The sequence below is a fragment of the Onychostoma macrolepis genome, chromosome 08, assembly GCF_012432095.1.
Source record: "Onychostoma macrolepis isolate SWU-2019 chromosome 08, ASM1243209v1, whole genome shotgun sequence".
Taxonomy (NCBI): domain Eukaryota; kingdom Metazoa; phylum Chordata; class Actinopteri; order Cypriniformes; family Cyprinidae; genus Onychostoma; species Onychostoma macrolepis.
The window spans coordinates 27,338,461-27,360,995 of record NC_081162.1 but is presented as its reverse complement, the minus strand read 5'-3'; the positions used below and the strand labels follow the sequence as shown (position 1 = coordinate 27,360,995).

General features: G+C 31.0%; 1 protein-coding gene across 1 annotated transcript; it reads right to left on the bottom strand.

Moving 5' to 3' along the window:
• Positions 1 to 917: 917 nt before the first annotated feature.
• si:dkey-178e17.1 (tricarboxylate transport protein B, mitochondrial) lies at positions 918 to 21,295 on the bottom strand. The gene is made up of 9 exons (XM_058784934.1): positions 21,204 to 21,295; positions 13,348 to 13,455; positions 11,745 to 11,844; positions 5,456 to 5,594; positions 5,274 to 5,358; positions 4,354 to 4,458; positions 4,116 to 4,231; positions 3,606 to 3,679; positions 918 to 2,243 (listed from the first exon to the last, which is right to left on the bottom strand). The coding sequence occupies exons 1-9, from the start codon at positions 21,250 to 21,252 to the stop codon at positions 2,129 to 2,131; spliced, it is 891 nt and encodes a 296-aa protein (XP_058640917.1). The 5' UTR covers positions 21,253 to 21,295; the 3' UTR covers positions 918 to 2,128.
• Between the last annotated feature and the right edge of the window lie 1,240 nt (positions 21,296 to 22,535).

Genomic DNA, 22,535 nt, shown 5'->3' with positions numbered 1-22,535 from the left:
GGCTGCATTTATTTGAGAAAAATACAGTAAAATATGTGAAATATTATTGCAATTTAAAATAGCTGTTTTCTTTGTGACTATCTGTTAAAATGTAATTTATTTCTGCGATCAAAGCTGTATTTTCAGCATCATTACTGCAGTCTTCAGTGTCACATGATCTTCAGAAATCATTCTAATATGCAGAACATTATTACTTTTATATCACTGAGATACCACTAGATACTATTAGAGTTTTTATTAATATTTTTAATTTGTTCTGTACATTATATATATATATATATATATATATATATAAAAGATCGTCATTTAATTGTGTTTGTTAGTTTTATTAGTTTTTGTAATGTCTACCCAGCAAAGTTCTTTAAAAGTTATAACATTTGATATGTTCTCATAATGTTCTTAGAGAAAATGTTCTTAGAACAACATTCTCATCAAATAAAAATTCATAAAATTCATAAAAAATAAAGTTAGTAGAACAATGTAAGAAATGTTTTTGTAACCTTTAAATAAAGTTACAATCATCAAAAAAAAAAAAAATGGACTAGTTAATATTTTAGAAACATTTCAAAACAATGTCCTTAAATGGTTTTAATAAGTTAAATTTGTTACCTGGGCATATATTAATTTTTATTTCAATTTTATTTCAATTCTTTTTGTAAGTTTTATTTGAAGTAAATTTTTTGGCTTTACCTAACTATTAGTTAACTATTTAATAACCTTGATGCTGATTTGCTGCTCAAGATACATTTCTGATTATCATCAATGTTTTGCTGCCCAATATGTTTTGGAAACTGATACATTTTATTTTTCAGGATTCAAAAATGAATAGAAAGTTCAAAAGAACAGCATTTATTGGAAACAGAAATCTTTTGTAACATTATTAATGTTTATTAATGTCACTTCTGATCAATTTAATGCATCCATAAAAGTATTAATTTCTTTAAAAAACTTTGAATGAAAGTGTAGATAGAGTAATCTGTGAGATTGTTGTTCATCTTGTGCAAAAATCAGACCTTGTTTACACAAACTTTAAAATAAAGGTACTTTAAAAACACAATAATGTCACAGAGCTGATTTAACTGTGAAAATAAAATCATTTTATTAGCACATTAGCATTTAGTTTTAAGAAGCCTTCACTCTAGATCTACAAAGAAAAGGCCAAGAACATACACATAACAGTATATGGCACAAACAATCCCACAGAGTATTTCTAAAGGGCCCACACACACACACACACACACACACACACACACAGATCAACACTGAAGCACGAGACCCAAACATCTGTCCGTGCTGATTCTGCCCTCTAGCGGCCAGCAGCAGCACATTCAATTAGGATCAATAAAAGATAGATGACACTATTTCACCTCATACAACAGAGACTGACACACACACACACACACACACAGCTGGAGATGCATGCTGCAAAAACACTTTAATAATCCATATCAGGTCCGCTCAGAGGTGAATCAGTCACATTTCAGAACATGTATGTATTTGACATTCACTGAATACAGCTGATATTGCACATAGACAGACACAGCAGGTCACGCCTGACAAAAGATGCTTCATAACTGACAAAAGAATTATTAAAAATGTCTGTTTGTGTTGAAAAATTAATTTCAGAGTTTGATGGTTAAAGGCACGTGTGCAACAGGAAAATAAATATATTCAAATGAATTAATAAAAAAAGGTTTTACAAATGTAAAAATATTAGCCTTTGATAAAAACAAAACATTTTAAGTAGAAATGTCAGAAACATAAAAAATAATCAAATTTAAAATATATTTCATAATGGAATGATCTGTAGTTAAGTAAATATATCTATAAATATTCAAACACTCCCAATATGTAAATATTCCCACTTCCTCTTAAAGATTTTCTCTGGTTAAAACATTAAATTCATTTACTGTCACACTTCTCTCTCAGAGTTCTTTATTAAATCTAGCAGTTAAATAATCTATTTATTAATAGACAAAATCTGTTAAGTTTGGCACCTACAATGTTTAATGTTAATTTGACTGCAGTTTTTAGAGCTGTTATATGAAATGATTTTCAGATATTATGTGTGTGTTTAAAGGTGGAACGTCACAGTGATGGTGTCTCGTCTCTTCTGCTCTTCATTCCTTCACTCGGTCTTCCAGACTTTGTTCAGGACCTTCACAACCTCCTCGTAGATGATGAAGACGATGGCCACGTCCAAACACACTCGGCCCAGCCGCGGGACCGTGCCCTTATAAAACCTGCACACACACCAACACATTTCATCACCGCAAAAACCATAACAACACGCTTAAAAATAAAGGTGCTTCACGATGCCACAGAAGAACCTTTTTGTCTAAATGGTTCCATAAAGAATCTTTAACATTTCTGCTTCACAAAAGCTTCTTTGTGGCGAAAGAAGGTTCTTCAGATTATAAAAAGGTAAGAAAGAGATGTTCTTTGACTGAATGGTTCTTTGTGGAACCAAATATGGTTCTTCTGTGGCATCGCTGTGAAGAACCTTTTGAAGCAGCTTTATTTTTAAGAGCGAATATTCATTAATTTACATAAATAAATGTTAACTTAAATATAATATAAAAAACATCTTTTGTTTCAGCTAGTTGCTAACTGAAATAAAAATGATTTAAAAAAACTATAAATGCATAAAAAAATTACAAAACACAGCTAAATTACTAAAACTATTAAATTAAAATGTTAACAGAAAATATCAAAATAAAAACTATTTCAAAAAATGTATCAAATCTATAACAGTGATACTAAAGTAATCAGGGATTTTTTTTTTTGGTCAGCTGAATCCCTTTGACCTAAAATATGTATTTAATATTAGTCATTATTATAATTAAATACTATAATATATATTATTATATTTCAGGACTTTAACTACACATTCATGTACATGTTCACGTTTTCTGATGTTGATTAATGGTCACAAGACATGTAGATGATCAAATGAAATATTTCATCTTTTTAGTAAGTGTTTATTTTGATTTTATTTTTTTTAATTATTTCATTATTAGCTTTTCATCAGCTAACAAACCTCAGTTTGTTAAACTAAATCGATCAACCCAAACTTAACCAGCAAACCAGTGTTATTTTAGTATCATTGATATACTATTATAATTTTTTTAAATGTTTTGAATATATATTTATATAGAGATTTTATTTTTTTTATTTTGTCTGCTTAAATTTAAATTTTAGTCAAAGTTTTAGTAATTTCAATGTGCGTTTTTGTCATTTTTATTAGATTTGTTTTTATTTTTTTAATAATATGTCTATAATTTTTATAGTTTTATTTTATTTAGTTCTAGTTATTTTAGTATTTCAATGAGACATTTTGCCTTGGCAACTAGCTGAAATTTTTTAAAATAATTTTTTAGATAATTTTTCAAATAATTATATAATTTCAGTTAATGCTTATTTTATTTCAAATAATGTAATTTTTTTTAAATGTTTTTTTGTTTCAATATTATTTAATGATATTAACCCTGCCACACACAAACCTTTCTGTATTTGTACATTTTCATTAGGACATTATTTAGTATGTTTATTAAGCTGCTTTTTTGTGTACACACACACACACACACACACACACACACACTTACGCCGCTGGTCCTTCATGCTGCATGATCTTCATGGCACAATCCATTGTGCTTTTATACTTATGAGCTTCCAAACCCTAAAAAAACCACACACATTTTCATTAAAACTTCTTTTCCAACAGAAATACTCTAGTATACACTTCACCTTAGAAACTTCACCTTATTATAATTTTATAATAGCAAATCAATTTCATGCATAGTGCTACAATCTCAGATGATTTGAAACAAATGAGGACTGAAATTCGTGGGTCAGAATCAGTCGTGGGTTATATTTATGTATATATATACATGTATATATATATATTACATAATTAATGCAATTCATAGAAATCAATTCATGACATCTGTAAATAATTTAATTTTAAGTGTCTGGATTAGCTGTGCATTGAGTCAAAAACAGAAAGAATAAGGTGTGTTTCAATGCCGCACATCAAGTACTTTCAATAGAAACGGCTTCAATGCTCATAACAGGATTGATTTGTGTTGAGAAGAGCTGATAAATGATCTGTGTACCTGCATTCTGGTCTTGATGACGTCCAGCGGCGTGTTTCCAAACACACTCGCCGCTCCTGCGATCGCTCCAAACGCTCCTGTGATGATGGGGTTGATGGATTTGTTGGGATTGTCACCTACAACATCCAAAAAAACAACTCGTGTGAACAGATGAGACTATCTGCCATCAGAGGGCAGTGCAGCTCACACAGTGTGTTATATATAATGTGATTCTGCAGATGCACAAACACACACTCACCCTTGTACCAGTTCCTGAGAGAGGTCATGACGGAGAAGCGGATCGCCTGATTGGATCCCTGTTTGAGGACGGTCGCTGTGAGGCCTTGATACGTCCCTCTGATTCCTGAGAGACACATACAGAGCACTTACTACAAACACGGAAAACACACTTTATATACATCTGATCACATGCACTATACAGTATGGTGATGTTTAAATCACTTATTTGCAAATACATTAATATCTAACATCTCTTTACAGTTCATTTAAATTTATATCAAGAGATTTTATCAAGAAAAATTTACATCTTGATATTTTTCTTTTACAATAATTCACACACAATCTTTTGTTAGACTATGCAAAAATAATACAGTTAAAATAAAATAGAAAATATTGCTAAAACATATCGCTTGCTAGATGAATTATTTTTATTTGACTTATTTGTAGCTGCTAAAATAAAATAAATAATAAAATAAAATAAAATAAAATAAAATAAAATAAAATAAAATAAAATAAAATAAAATAAAATAAATTAAAATAAAATAAAATAAAATAAAATAAAATAAAATAAAATAAAAATTCAATTCAATTCAATTCAATTAAAAATAATACTAATGACCCTACACAGGACAAGTGGTTTGGGTAAACAAACTAAATAAATAAATTAAATTAAATTATGGTGACTTAAATTTAATGCATAATATTCACTAAACACTAAAGCAATTACTTGCTATATTCACCTCTTTCATTTGAAATAAAATAACTAATTAATTAATTTACATCATCTCAAGCAGAAAGTGAAGACTGTCATGATTGTATTAATGTGTTTCAACTATCTTTTTAAACTGTTTTCAATTCAACAGGACAGACCTTGCAATCAGGACACTGAGTTTTTCTCACAACTATGAGCTGAAACAGTCAAAACAACAGGTTTTTCACCTTGAGTTCTGACGATCTCTCGCACTCCGTGGAAAAAGCCTCTGTATTTGGGATTAGCCGAGGTTTGATCATGGATGAATTTCACCTGGAAACACGAACGATGAAGCACATACGGTAAAACTGCAACAGAAATAAATACCAATGCTAATGTAATGTTCAACATGAATGACCTTTGACCTCACCTTTATGGTCTCCATGGGACAGACGATCAGGACGGCCTCCATCACGCCGGCGCCCAAACCACAGACTAACCCTCGAGTGCTATTGAGCTTCCCAGCCTCGTCCTTCATCTGGTTACTGAGTATCTCAAACACACCAAACCTGCAGAGGAACACAGAGACTTTACATTAACTGCATCATCATCATACACCACTGTGTTTTAAATGAAGCAGAGACTGAGATGAAGTAAGCTAACATTAGAGAATAAAGCATTGCTGCAGGGCTGGAAACTAATCAGATGCTGTTAACATTTCAAAAAAATAGCATGCAATATGAATCAATCATTTTTTTGCACCCGTTTGTTTCTGATGAATGCATACCAGAATTAATGGGTAAACAATGCAAGTCATGCAAATATGCAATAAATGCAGACAATAAATTAATTAATTTAACAATTATAGCTAAAGTAATTGTTTGCTATGTCACTTCTTTTATTTGGCTTATTTGATGCTGCTTAATATTTAATTAAATTAAATACTAACTAATGCAAAGTTTGCTATATCACTTCTTTCATTTGGCTTAATAAAATAAAATGAAAAAATAAAATAAAATAAAATAATCACTAAAGTAAAGTTTGCTATATCACTTCTTTCATTTGGCTTAATAAAATAAAATAAAATAAAATAAAATAAAATAAAATAAAATAAAATAAAATAAAATAAAATAAAATAAAATAAAATAAAATAAAATAAAATAAAATAAAATAAAATAAAATAAAATAAAATAAAATAATCACTAAAGTAAAGTTTGCTATATCACTTCTTTCATTTGGCTTAATAAAATATAAAATAAGATCAAATAAAATGAAGTAAAGTAAAATAAAATAATCACTAAAGCATAGCTTGCTATATCACTTCTTTCATTTGTCTTTAAAAAAATAAAGTATAACATATATTCCGGCAATGTTCAAAGGTGAATAGTTTTTGGGAAAAGTCGAATGGTCTACTATTAATATTATTTTCACTCTACATACTGTATACCAAAATCATTTTATGTTCTTTACTTCTGAGATATTTCAGATGAAGTTGGAAAAGATGATAAATATTAATTTAAAATTTTACTAGCAACAAGTAAAAAAGGCGATAACCAGGAAATTTTACAAGAAAGACCCCCCTACGAGAGAAGACTGTTTCAAATAGTAAACGCTATATAGTATAGTAAAATAGCAAAGATGATTGCATTTGTAAGTGTATATAAATGTTTATTGATATAATGTACTGATGAAATTACTAACGGTTTTATATGTAACATATGGCAATCTTTGCTATTCCTGAAAGTTTATATGTAATGTATGGCAACCTTTGTTATATTTTAATTAATTAATTAATTTTAATTTGTTTAATTTGTTTAATTATTTTCTTTTTCTGCTATGTAAGGTGTTCTTCTGTTCTCAACCAAAAAACAATAAAAATAAAAAAAAAGTATAAAAAATAATCAAATAAATAGTGCTGTCAAATGATTAATCGTGATTAATCGCATCCAAAATAAAAGTTTTTGTTCACATAATGTATATGTGTACTGTGTATATTTATTATGTATATATAAATACACACACATACATGTATATATATATATATATATATATATATATATTTAAGAAAAATATGTTATGCTTATATATTAAATATATTTTTATATAATATAAATTATATGAATATATATATGTAAATACATGTAAATATTTTCAAAAGGTATAGTGTATTTATATTTATATACACATGATAAATATACACAGTACACACACATGTATTATGTGAACGAATACGTCATGAACTGAATCATTTGACAGCACTAAAAATAAAATAAAATAATAACAAATAAATAAATAAATAAAATAACAGGGACTTATTTTTACAGCATAATATTTAGACCGTCACTACCATAATGCTATATCTATATATAGCAGAAATAAGACGAATAGTATGCTGTTTTGAATTCATCCACGGGCTCTGTATATTAGCTATTAACTCACAGGAAACACAGACATGCATTTCCACAAACTTTAATCATGCAGACACACGGTTAGCCTCAAGTCACAGTCCTCAGAATCAGATCTGAGGCTTATTTTAAAGCGTTTCCTCGTGAATCGAGCCGCGTCAGCAGTGAAGCGCCGGCGCCGGCGGGAAGGCCACAGGTGTCCATTAGCAGCAGGAAGCAGCCCTGTGTTTTTAGTACCTGCTCCACATTTATTTCTGTTACTCAAGACAGATACGACCGCAGGACGTCCAGCAGAGTCCAGCGCTATTTATAGCACTGAAGTGAACAGATGAGCTGAACACAAACTGTCTGTCATTCTACCTGAACCTCGACTCGTCTGTCTGCTTAACGTCTCCGCCGGCGTCAATATTTAACCTGACTCTCTCTCTCTCTCTCTCCATCAAATTCAATTTTAAAATCATCCATCCAGCTCTATTCATGCAGCCTTTTCAGCATGACAGGATGAAACTCACACTAACCAAGACAGATTGGCTGTTTAGAAAGGAATACTAACCAGCTGCTTAACATATGCTATATTGCATACTATTTTTTAAATAAATTGTGAAACAGTATGCAGTATGCATTAATAAATGAGTCAAACAGCAGTATGCTAGAGCACAAGCTCACAATAGCTGCGTCTGGAATGGAATACTTGCGTACTGCTTACTAAGTAGTGTGCACCATGGCTATTATCATTAAATAAAGTCAAATCAAAACACAAACAAACAAATAACTCTGTTGAAATAAACTACAGAAAATATAAAAACTCATTCAAAATACTAATGAAAACTATAATGGACTATTAATGAACTAAAACAAAAATGTATAAAAAATTATAGATATTTAAAAAAAATAATAATAATTTAAAAAAAACTAAATTAAATTATTAAAACGAACTAAAAAAATAAATAAAAACTAATTCAAAATATGGATTAAAAACTATAACAGTATATTAATAAACTAAAACAAGATGTATAAAAATTTATAAATATATTAAAAAATAATAAAGATGACAAAACACAACAAAATTACCAAAACTAACTAAAATAAAAAAATAAAAATCATTCAAAATATAAATAAAAACTATAACAGTATATTAATGAACTAATACAAATATGTATAAAGAATTATATTGACATAATTGAAAATGATGAAAACAGCAAAATTACTAAAACAAACTAAAATAAAAATAGACACTCATTCAAAATATTAATAAAAACTATCCCAGTATATTAATGAACTAAAACCAAAATGTGTAAAAATCATATACACTAGATATATTTTAAAAACAAATAAAAATTTACAACAAAATCACTAAGATGAAAATTAAAAATTAAAAAATAATTAACGATATGAATAAGAATTAAAACAATTTATTATTTATTATCATTTTTCGTTGTTTAACTAATACTAAAATAACTTATAAAAATATTAAAACTATATAGGCGTTCACAAGAATACAAACAAAAACTAAAAAAAGACAAAATAATCGAACTAGAATTAAAATAAAAACTGAAAATATAAAAATAAAAACTAATTCAAAATAAATAATAATAAAAATTATAATAGTCTATTAATGATACTAAAATAACAAGTGATTATGCTCAAAAATATAATATATTCTCAAAAAAATAATTTCGAACAGTAGAATAAACACATGATATAACTAGCATCTTTAATTAACGCATAGAGTTTTTGTCTTAGAAAAAAAAAAGTTACATTTTTTAAATCTAATTTTCTGTAAAAATGTAACTTTTGGCAGTCCAATCAAATAATGATCATTTGATATGACTTCCAGGTCAAGTTGAGTGCATTGCATTGTGGGATACAGTCTTCTACAGTGATATGCACACTGCACATTTTGTAGCACTAACGCAAAAAAAACCCTGCACATATAAACGGCTGAGCTGACTTTGAGGATATGTATCAGAGCTGCAGAGTCTCTGATGGACGTCTGGGTGCGGCGCGCTGAAAACACAGCTGCATTCAAATAAGACGCTGCTCATAAATGTAATCTGGGCTCGGATCCAGCGGTCAGTGTCAGACGTACAGCACTAGATCCATTAGCCGGACAAACGCAAGGTCACCCGCACAAAACCAGTCCAATCAGCTAATGAAAAGAGGAGGAGGAAGACGATAATCAATCTGAGTGTGATGAATAAGGCACAGACGACACACACTTAAAGAGACACACACCGCTGATCCAGAACCAGTCCAGCATTAGATGAATTAGATTCAGAATAACTAGAATGTGAACAATGAGAAACGTAAGATTGTCTGGACACGCGTTTCACTTTCATCTTTGCATGCATGAATGAATCCTAATAGAATTTTATTCCTGTTTTCTCTCCATGTTACAGCAATCAAAGGAATTAAAGGAAAATTCTGTCATCATTTATTCACCCTGAAGTCGTTTCAAACCTGCCTGGAAACCTAATGCTGCTCTAGTTTTAAATACATTTGAAATTAATTTTATTGTGTACTGTTATTTTTTATTTATTTAAGTAAATAAAAATTGGAAATATAAAAATAAAAATAAAATATAAAACAAAAAATTAAAAACTAAAACAGTATATTAATAAACTATAATATTGGTATATTTTTTTATTTCTTATGCATCTATTATGATTATCTTATATCTTTTTTTTTTTTTAAGTATGGATGGATTTAAAAAATGAATAAAAATGACAAAAACATTTTCAAACTTAAATGAAAATGGAAAAGATAAAAAAGACCTAATTAAAAATATTAATAAAAACTATAACAGTATATTAAAGAATTTAAAAACAAAAATATATATATAAAACTTATATAGCTATTTTTTAAACTAATAAAAATAGGAAATACAACCAAATTGCTAAAATTTTAAATAAATTGAAAATGAAAACAAAAATATAAAAATTACAATTAATTTAAAATATTAATAAAAACTATAACAGTATATTAATTAACTAAAAACAAACAAGTATAAAAATTATATAGATATATTTTTAAAAACTAATAGAAATAACAAAACAACAAAATTACTAAAACTAACCTAAATGAAAAGAAAATGGAAAATAAAAGAAAAGAAAAGAAAAAGAAAAATTAATTCAAAATATTAATAATAAAAACTATAACAGTATATTAATAAACTAAAAACTAATGGCAAAATTACATAGATATATTTAAAATATAATAAAAATGACAAAAACAACAATATTACTAATAAAAAATATGAAAATAAAAAATATTCATAAAACCTATCCACCTTATTCTTCAGTGTGGAAATAAGCCTATGGGTGAGTCTTCCGGTTCATTAGCCGCTACCGGGAAATAACGAGAAGAATAACAACGTGCAGTAAACGGTAAAACTGTTTGCACTACAAACCAGTGCGTTCATAATTAAGATAGTATATTAAAATAATATGCTAAGACACACCGGTTTGCAATATCAAGCAGGCTTTGAACAGCTAAAAACAGCTGGACGTGGATGAGACCGGAAGCCAGACACATTACATTTGTAATGTGATGAGGTGGATGACAGTAAATGAATTAAACTAAATTAACAATGCTTAGAAAACAGCACACAAGTATATATACGGACTACCGTTAGGACACTTTTTCAGTGCTTTAATCAGCCGTTTTTAGAGCTTATCGGACATGTTCACTATGAAGTGCGGCGGTGTGGAAAGAAAGCAGTGTGAAGAGTTTCTGGTTTTGTCAAACGGCTGCAGAACGACAGCAGGGTGAGTAAACAGTGACAGAGCTGATGTGTGTTTAGTGTGCAGAGGTCAGTTCTGTCGTTCTCCTAAGTGACCAGGAGAGCAGAGAGCATCAGTTTGACAGACAGCGGCGGACACACACTGCTGCGCCGTCATATCACACACACACACAGACTCATGGGAGAAGCCAAACCGCCTCTGAATGAGAAAGAGCTGCTCGCTTCAACAAAAACAATCAGCATAATAAATGTCAGCTGTCTGAAATAGATGGGCTGCACGGCTCAAGTATGCATGAAGACGCGTCTGCTAGTCTCTGTTTATGTATTTATTACATTTAGTCACTTAGCAGACGCTTTTATCCAAAGCGACTTACTGTACAAATGATATTATTAATTAATTGGCTCAACAGATTGATCTAACATAGTGGCTCTCTCGTTCTCTTGTTTTCTTTATCTTTTTCCTTTTGAGATGTTAGTCTAATTTTTATTGGCTGTTGTTATTGTACAGCACATTGGTCAACCTTGTGTTTTTGTAATTGTGCTCTATGAATAAATCAATCAAACGAACAAACCTGACTGCAGATTTAGGGATGGATCCGTACAGCAGCGAGCTGAGACCTCGATATAAACCCTTCACTCCATGATGACGGACCGTCTGTGACACACAGTCCGCTGTGAAGAAAAGATCACAACATCATCTCACGGTCTCCTCTGCATTTATTTGATCAAAAATACAGTAAAAACAGGGAAATATTATTAGAATTGAACATAGCTGTTTTCTATGTGAGTGTGTGTTAAACTGTAATTTATTTCTGTGATGCACAGCTGTATTTTCAGCATCATTACTGCAGTCTTCAGTGTCACATGATCTTCAGAAATCATTCTAATATGCTGATTTGCTGATCAACAAACATTTCTGATTATTATCAATGTTGAAAACAGTTGTGCTGCACAATATCTTTGAGGAAACTGTGATACATTTTATTTTTCAGGATCTTTTATAAATAGAATGTTCAAAAGAACAGCATTTATTTGAAATAGAAATATTTTCTAATATTATAAATGTCTTTATTGTCACTTTTGATCAAACTGATGCATCCTTGCCGAATAAAAGTATTGTTTTTTTTCAAAATAAAAATCTTACTTGTATATATATGTACACTGTGATGATTTAAAAACACTTTAATGACAACAATTTTATTCAATTTAATGGTATTGATATTAATAACACATTTTAATAAATAGTACACTTTTAATGGACACAGAGCCAGAGTTATAATAGTTAACTAAAACTAAAACAATAATAAATAAATAAATTAAAATTATAATAATTATATGAAATAAAATAAGCATTAACTAAAATAAAATAAAAAACTAAAACCTTTTAACATTTTATTTCAGATAGTTGCCAAGGCAACACTTCCCATTTTCATTTAGTTTAATTTGAAGTACTAATATAACTAAAACTATTTTAAAAATTAAAAAACCCTAATACCATAAAAAAAATCATTTTTATTACTTAAAATAAAATAAACATTAACTAAAAAATAAAATACAATAAAGCTGGCTGAAATAAAATCATTTTAATTTACTGTAGATTTAACTTGAAGTACTAAAATAACTAAAACTAATGAACGAAATTGATAAAAAAGTATATACACATTTTTTTTTTTAAAGAATAAAAATGATAAAAACAACAAAATTGCTAAAACTCTGAATAAAATTAAAGTGAAAACAAAACATTTAAAAAATCTGATTCAGAATATTAAGAAAAACTCAATGATACATCAATAGCACTAAAATAACGCTGCACGGATCATCATCTGGGTATTAGAGATGTGCAACTAAGAGCAGCTGTCAGTCTGTCTGCTAAATCAACAGAAGGCTTGTTAAAATGTTCTCTGAGCTTCAGCCAGAGAGAGAGAGAGAGAGAGAGAGAGAGAGATGGAGAGATAGAGAGAGAGAGAGAGATGGAGAGAGAGAGAGAGAGAGATGGAGAGAGAGAGCGAGGGAAGATAAGTTTGTTTACTTTCTGAGCGCAGCAGCAGCAGCAGGTTGGAATCAGTTCTGGCCCGGAGAGTTTCACTAATTAACTCCAAAGAGGATGTGAACGTCACGCGTGAGTGTGTGTGTGTGTGTGTGTGTGTGTGTGTGTGTGTGTGTGTGTGTACTCACTGACGCCTCTGTAACGGGGCGGGTTGGCTTTCTCGTCTAACTGTAGTTGAGTCTTCACATACTCTGTAGGAAAGGTGATGCAGATTTCAATGCCTCCTGCGATTCCACCTGCAGACCAAAGATCAGACGAGCATGAACACACTCAAAACACACACAGTGTCAACATTTTGATTAGATTATGTTTCTTTCATAACTACATGAAGCGGTAGATTATGAAATCTATGATTTGGTTCAAGTCAAGTATGATTTATGTAGAAAATATTTCAGACAATTTATGTAGAATTGTAGATAATATGACTGATAAAAAGATCAGTCGGTAAAATTTAGTCACCAAGGCTGCATATTTAATTGATCAAAAATGTAGTAAAAACTGTAATATATTATTGTAATTTAATGTAACTATTTTCTATGTGAATATCTGTTAAACTCTATTTTATTTCTGTGATGCGCAGCTGTATTTTCAGCATCATTACTGCAGTCTTCAGTGTCACATGATCTTCAGAAATCATTCTAATATGCTGATTTGCTGCTCAACAAACATTTCTGATTATTATCAATAATAAAAACAGTTGTGCTGCACAATATTTTTGTAGAAAATGTGATACATTTGATTTTTCAGGATTCTTTGGTGAATAGAAAGTTCAAAAGAACAGAATTTATTTAAAGTAAAAATCTTTTGTAAAATTACACTGCAAAAAAATGCTTTTCTTACTTACAGAAATATTATTTTGCTTACCCCATTGGCAGATTATTTTGTTTGTTCTAAGCAAAAACTCACTTAATTTTGACTTGTTTTTTCTGAAAACAAGACAATAATTTTTACTTGTCTAAAAAATCCTTCTTGATTTAAGAATTCTTAGATATTTTGGCTGGAAACAAGTCTTTTTTTGCAGTGTATAAATGTCTTTACTGTCACTTTTGATCAATTTAATGCATCCTTGATGAATAAAAGTACTAATATCTTTCAGAATAAAACGTTTTTACGATGCATAACAAATATAAATATATATTTTAAATGAGAAATGAATGTTTGATACACTGGGTATTATTACAGTATTTATTACAGACTATTAAAATAATCTGTGTTTTTAAAGATGATTTTAAGGCCTTGCTTTTACAGCCTTAAAATTAGTCACGATCAGTTCATACAGATGCATCAGACAGGATGAAATAAGAGCAACGATCCTCTCTCATCTCTCTAATTGTAATAGCTCATCTGCCCGTGGGGACATGGGAGAGACCATTAGCCCATCCCTGACTCACACACACACACACACACACACACACCCCTCCTACAGGTCTGATTCACTTCACTCTCGCTTGAGCAGGTCAAACCGCAGGTCACAGATGCAGCTTCACATCGCATGAAAAACACAATAAACATGTGACAGCGATCTGAATCAGACCGGTGTGTCTAACATTACGCTGCTCTGGTATATGCTGACACACACACACACACACACACACACACACTCACACACTCACACACACACACACACACACACACACACACACACACACTCACACACACACACAACGTTTATCAGTCTCAGTGGCACAAACTGAAATATATGAGGCTGAGAGCAAAACACTACATCCATCTCTCTCACTGTCCCTTTTCTATTTTCCTTTCCATTGTCTTGTGCTTTAGATCGATGTTTTCTTGCTATTGCACAAGGTTCCATTTGTCAACATTAGAACTAACACTAAAAAATACCTCTAAAGCATTTATTAATCTTAGCAAACTTTAACATTTACTAATACGTTATTAAAATCAAAAGTTGTATCTGTTAATATTACTTTCCTGATTCAGACCAAACCACTTTATCACTAAACCTTAAAAATGTCTTGTTTCAGCTTTTGTCTTCTCCAGATGTTAACTGATGGACTGGAGTGGTGTGGATTATTGTGATGTTTTTATCAGCTCTCATTCTGACGGCACCCATTCACTGCAGAGCATCCATTGCTGAGACACTGATGCAGAGACACATTTATACAAACCTGATGAAGAAGCAAACTCATCTACATCTTCGATGACCTGAGGATGAGTACAGTCCTTTAAAAAACACTAATAAATAACAAATGTATTGCTCATTGTTATTTTATGTTAGTTCATGCATTAACTAACTCTTACTAATGCAAACTTATTATAAATAACTAATTATTTCTTACACACTGAGACCTGTTTGAAATGAGGGTGTTTTAAAATCTCTCACACACACACACACACACACACACACACACACACAGAGAGAGCTGCTAAAGCAGCTAATCAATAACCCCATGAGCTACTGCTGGTCGCTTCACCTAGAAGCGTCATAAATCAAGCTAAAGGCCTTTACAAGCTCTCTGACGCGCTCACGTCTGCGTGTGGAAACAGAAACAGAGCGAACGCCTGGAAATTACCACAGACGCCACATCTGAGGCCTGCCAGTGAAAAACGACTGATTTACATGAGCGCAGAAATCAGTCAGCGCTCTGTGTGTGTGTTTCTGTAATAACCTGCTGCATTGAAATATCAGTCAAAACACACACACACACCCCTTAACCAAGCACACCACATCAATAAAACACAAGCTCTCAGCATTCACACAAGATCGACAATCTACAATAATTGTCAAAATCTCCTGATATGTTTGATTAAAAATGTTAGTTTGCACTAATGTGTCATCATTTACTCATGCACGTGTCAATACAAAAACAAGATGCTTTGAAGAATGTCCATGCTGCTCTTTTCAATACAATGAAAGTGAATTAGGAAGGATGCTGTTGAGGTCAAAAAATAGTAGAGAAAATAGCATAAAAATATCATTACAATAGTCCATAAGACTTGTGCACTAAGTTATAGTTATATGATGGATTATTCACTATATGGACTACTTTTGTGTTACATTTTTATGTTTGCTTTCTGGGGCTTGCCTTTCAATATATGGAAAAGAGGATATTCTGAATATTCTTCTAAACATCAACATACAGTACACTACCATTTCAGGGGTTAGTATTTATTTATTTTTTTTGTGGATAGACTTATGCTCACCAAGGCTTCATTTATTTGACCAAAAATGCAGCAAAAATAGCAATTTTGTGAAATATTATTACAATTTCAAATAACTGTTTTCTGTGTGAATATCTGTTAAACTGTAATATATTTCTGTGATGCGCAGCTGTATTTTCAGCATCATTACTGCAGTCTTCAGTGTCACATGATCTTCTGCTCGAGAAACATTTCTGATTATTAAATGCTCAATACTTTTGTGGAAACTGTGATACATTTTCTTTTTTAGGATTCTTTGATGAATAGAAAGTTCAAAAGAACAGCATTTTTAAAAATAGAAATCTTTTGCAACATTAGAAATGTCTTTACTGCCACTTTTAATCTATTGATCAGCATCCATAATGAATAAAAATATTAATAAAAATTTTTTTTAAATCTGACCCCAACCTTTTGCATCCACAGAAGAAATAAAGTGATGCAGATAATGACAGAATGTTCACTTTTAATAATTATTAAGTCGCTATTTTAATTAGATGTGGTGATTCCCGCCAGAGGAACGTGTTTCTGGATTCTGGCGATACATTAAAGGCAGATGACAGATGAATAATTCCTTTCATGTTTCTTGAGGAAGCAAACGACGACATTATGGCTCTATTAATACATGATGTTTGATCTACTCGAGGGCCTCAAGCCTCAGGTGGAGAGACAGACGAAATCAGCAGGACAGACAGGAACACAGACAGACGGAAGAAGAAGTGATTGTGAATGGAGGAGAGCTGCTGATGAGCGGAGCGCTGACGAACCCTCGGCCTCCGAGAGGAGACAAGCACTCGCTGAGCTTAATTGCAGCCTCCCGGCGAGACACACACACACACACACACTCTTACACAGCAATGGCTGTACAAAGGGCTTGAGTGATGAAGAAAACACAATAGCAGCGATCTGACGGCTCTCCATTAGACAGAAGCGCCCGCAGGCGGCCGACCCATCACTATAACACGGCTGCATGAAATATCTGAACAATATATCTCAATATATTTGAGCCTTCTGACAGAGTTCAATATACAGCAGGGTTCAAACGTCTGAGAGCACATTTAAAATATCGCAGAAATAAAACGGAAGTGTGATATACTATTACAGTTTTTGTTAATATTTTGATTTTATTTATTTATTTATTTTTATGTTTTCACTTTAATTTTAGTTCAAGTTTTAGTCATTTTGGTGTGTTTTTCCATTTTAATTTCTTTTTTTTTCTTTCTTTTTTTTTTATGTGTGCCTATATAGGTTTCATTATTATTATTTTTTTTCTTGTTATTCTAGTACTTCAAGTTAAAGGAAAATGAGAAATGTTGAAATAAGTTTGCATTTATATATTTTATTTAGAATTATTTTATATTTTTATTATTATTTTATATTATCAATATTATACATTTTCTTTCAGTTAACATTTATTTATTTTTTTATTGTTTATATATATATATATACACACACACACACACACACACACAGTACAGTACGTTATATATACACACACAGTGTATGCCAATTTCATCAGTGATCTTTTGGATATAATGCACACAAAATGTTTGTGCATGCAAAATTTACAGTGTATCTCAATATTTATGAATAAATAATCAAGACATGTTTTTGCTCTAGTAAATCACACAAAAAAACACAAAAAATACAGAAAATACAAAACCAAAAAATACAGAAAAAAAAATCAATAATATAATGTTTACTTGTGCATTGCACTACAAATAATCTTGCACTATGCACTGCTTCCCCCAAAATATCTATTTTGCACAATTTCATTTACAGTATTTATTTAAAGTTTTTGTACGGTCTCAGTTTGTGTATGTATAGTCAACTATTTATAGTATATGTAGTTAGATGGTCAACTGGTCTATAATTGTTTTTCTTATACTTCTATTGTTGTATGTTCATATTTATGTCCCGTGGTCCTGCGAGACACGACATTTCGTTCCACTATATGTCCTCACAAAGCAGAATGACAATAAAGCTCGACTTTACTTGAAAAAAAGTACAAAAATGAACCATGCAAATTAATTGTTGAATCACCGTTTGATTCAATTGACAATTTGAACTGACTCACTGAAATGAATCGAAGGTTGCTGAATAGACTGAACGTTTCAGTGTTGTTGTTATATATTTTAAAATGTTTATCCTGAAGCAACGTGCAAAGTGCATTACTGTAAATATAACAAAGTGACAGAAGAAGAGCAAGTTATTGTTCCTGCTCATTTTGTAAGTCGCTCTAGATAAAAGTGTCTGCTAAATGCATAAATGTAAATGTAAAGTGAGGGCCAAAATGAATTTCTATGCTAATCCACAGCATTGAACCTACATCAAACCCTAAATGTTCACTTAAAAAGCGCCACGACAGGAGATCCCACATGTGAACACGTTCTTCTGTCAGACGGCTGTGATCTCACTACACATGTGACTGCTCTGCTCTGGAATGCTGTGTGTGTGTGTGTGTAGCGTGTGAAATGTTTCCAGGTCACTGATGGGTTTGTCTGACAGTAAACCAGAGCTGCTCAACAATACAAAACCATACAGAGTCCAGCAGCTGAAAGCACAACAGACTCGTGCAATACACGTGAAAACAACACAAACACTCTGTACAGCATTGAACCGACCTGAACTGCCTGAACTTCCAGAACCGTCCCAAACAAAAGAGCTTTTTAATCTTAGTGTAAATGAAAATTACAAATGCATCATACAAACAGAAAAAGCAGTTTTCACCTGTTTGAAAGCACTTCCACACACATATTAAGAAGGGCCCAATTACTCAAAATTAAATAATTATAATATAAATAATTCCTTAAATACATTTGTTTATGCATTTATTTATGTATTTAATTATTTAGTTATGTATTTAACAATTTGTTTATATATTTCGACATTTATTTAATGATTTAATTTTGAAAATGCGGAGGAAATAAATAAATGGACGGATGGATGAATATGTATTTCACGATTTATTTATACATATTTCAAAATTTAATGATTTAATTTTGAGTATGTGTGATTTAAATGCATGGGTATAAATACATATAGAAATAAATAAAACAATAGATTAAATTAATAAATAAATTAAAATAGTAAAATTCTTAAAAATCTTAATATTTTCTTTTTAATATTATTCTTTCATTTATTTTTACTTAAATATTAATTTAAATTAATTGTATTTTGTTAATCAAGATTACATGTATTTTAATTAAATTATATATAATTTTTATTAAATTAAAGTGTAATATCTGTGTTATGCACAGTAATTGCCATTATCATAACATGAGGAAAATACAATGTGTGTGTATATACACACACACACACACTCACACATTGTATTTTCCTCATATTATGACAATGGCAATTACTGTGCAAAATAAAGACAAAATAATGGATTAAACTGGGCTCAGCTCCAGCACCAGCCTGTCATATTCTCTCCTGAAAATAAGACGTGGCATTTCCATCTGAAGGCTGGCTTGTGTAATTACAGACGGGTGGAGCAACACAAGCTTATACAGAGAAAAAATATCACAAGCCATTAAAACCTGTCATTTGGTTTCAGATGAACAGTTACCAGATGGTAGTTCACCAATTACCCAGAGAACAGCGGAGCGGATCCGTCAGCGTTCACTCAGACAGGTAAGAGAGAGATCGTAATGACCAAACCTACTTTATAATTGCTCTCAATCTATTCTAAGACCATCATTACTCTGTGTTTATGCAGCGGTGCAAAAATAAGGCCTTGAGTTGCTTATTGCCTTCATAAAACAGCAGCATGAGCATTGCGATGAAATAAATAATAAGTAGTATAAATAAATAGCAAGGCCTACATTTATAAATATGTTTAATAATTCTGAAGAATAAACAATTGCTCTGCAAAGTAATATAGTTCATGAGTTTCTGACAGATTTGAGCATTGCTCATCCAAAAACGGTTCATTTTACAAAAAAATTTATCATAAATATTAATGCCTTAAGAAAAGAATTAAGTGTATTTTCTTTGGCTAAGTTTTGGATTGACTTGTATTATGTCTCAAACTAAACACATAAGCGTCCGTCGTTTCTCTGATAAAGTGAGCATCAGTGTTTGGACATCAGCCGCGTGTCCTTGTGTAGATCTGACCTTTACAGGACTGATAAATCATGTGTCCGGCTCTGAACCGAAGCATCTCCGCTAAATCACTGTATTTAATCTCTAATACACAAACAGTAGTGTCTATTTTCTGGACTGACAACTCAAATTTGGCCCTTTCCATGTTTAAGCAATATATAAAACAGTGTATCTGGAATCAACTGTTTGGTTTTGGTTTTATATTTATATATATATATATATATATATATATACACACACATTTTACCTGTGAATATATTCAGTATACTGTTGTTGACTCACCAGATGATGATATACAGGCTACCTGAACTGATAAATCATAACATTATTTAGATAGATAGATAGATAGATAGATAGATAGATAGATAGATAGATAGATAGATAGAGTCAACAACAGTATTCACAGGTAAAGTAACTTGTTTGGTATTAGGTAATATACTAACTAGATATTATCTAATGATCTGAATGTGAACTGCTGAAAAAGAAAGCAGGAGTTTTCTGAATATTAAATCACACATATTAACAGTAAAAACCAATAAAAATCCAATTGTCAGTGTTTTCTCTCCTTTTCTGAAGCTTCTTTCTTTCACAAGTTCAGATGCAACAGACATTCAGAGTTCAGAAATGAATAAAACTCACCTCAAATGTGAGATGAAAACTTCAGTGGATTCTCTGTGAGTTTTTGGTCTTTGTGTGTGAGTTATGTGTATAAACTGACCTGCCAGGATGGCTTTTCCAGGATGGGTGAGTTTGGCTTTGCTCTTCATCTTCAGTCTGATCCTCGCGAACACTGAGAGCGGCGCGCGATCCGCCGATCATAGACTGATGACATGAGACTGCGCTCAGCCAATCAGCGGTCAGATCGGCACACAGGGGCGTGGCTCGCATCTCTCTCTCACTCTCTCTCTCTCTCTCTCTCTCTCTCACTCACTCTCGGCGTCACGCCCTCCAGAAACCAAACTCAATTTAAAGCGGATCCGCATCAAATGTCAATCTTCACACTAAAACTACTTCACATCATCCGACTGTCAGAAAACAGCTTAAGATTTCAGATAGATAAATAGATAGATAGGTAAATAAACAAATAAATCAGCAGAATGGAGGCTCAACCTGCAAAATGTTTAAATATTTAGTCATTTAGCAGACAAAAAGCCACTTACAAATGAGGAAAATAAATAAATGTACCAATATTTAAATATGAAAACATACACATATGGGAATAAATAAATAGAAAGGAACAAAAAAAAAAAACAGAAATAAATTAAAAAAATAAATGAAAGAATAAAAATAATGTTAAGAATAAATATAGAAAATAATAAAGCAAAACTACAAAATTAAATTTAATACTGCATTTAATAAAATTAACTATTTGTTTTAACAAGTCATTTACACCTTTATATTCTTCTTATTATTATATTTATTAATTCATTCATTTATTTTCAATTAAATTATTTTTTTCATTTATTTTTAAATACATTTTTTGCAGGTTTGGGCCTCCAAAGTTACATGTAAATAAATAATCTGTAAAATCTGTTAAAACTCTAGTGTAATCAATCTAAAGAAGCTACTGAATCAGAATGAGCTTTTATTATTATTTTTTGCTGCTGAATCAGAATGACCTTTTATTATTGTTATTTTTATTACTGTTACTGTATATTACACACTAAATTTAAAAGAAAAAACATGGTGTGCATCATGGTAACTGTGTTTTTTTTTTTTGTTTGTTTTTTTGGACATGCACTACCATCGTTTTTTGGATTATAGATTTGTTTGGACATAGTTTCTATGAAGTAGGCTTGTAGAAATACATATTCAGATTCCATCACTATACTAGGGAATCTGAAATTTGGAATATAAAATTACTTTTCAGAATGCATTGTAACAATGCTATACTGAAAACAAAACTAATCCAAATGGGCTTTTATCAGTGATCTTTCTGCTACACAGGGTTTCGTTAAAAATTGAGCAAGAACCCAGATACGAACATGCAGGAAAAACACACAAAACCCACATTAAACAGGAACAAAGTGAAAGACTGTGACCTGAAGTG

Bases quoted from the DNA above. Each gene is read 5' to 3' on its own strand.
- si:dkey-178e17.1 (XM_058784934.1), bottom strand. From the start codon at position 21,252: ATGAAGAGCAAAGCCAAACTCACCCATCCTGGAAAAGCCATCCTGGCA. The intron at 11,845-13,347 runs GTGAGTACACAC...TTTTCTTCACAG, and splicing joins GCCCCGTTACAGAGGCGTCA to CGGACTGTGTGTCACAGACG. The intron at 2,244-3,605 runs GTAAGTGTGTGT...GTGTGTGTGCAG, and splicing joins CAGCATGAAGGACCAGCGGC to GTTTTATAAGGGCACGGTCC.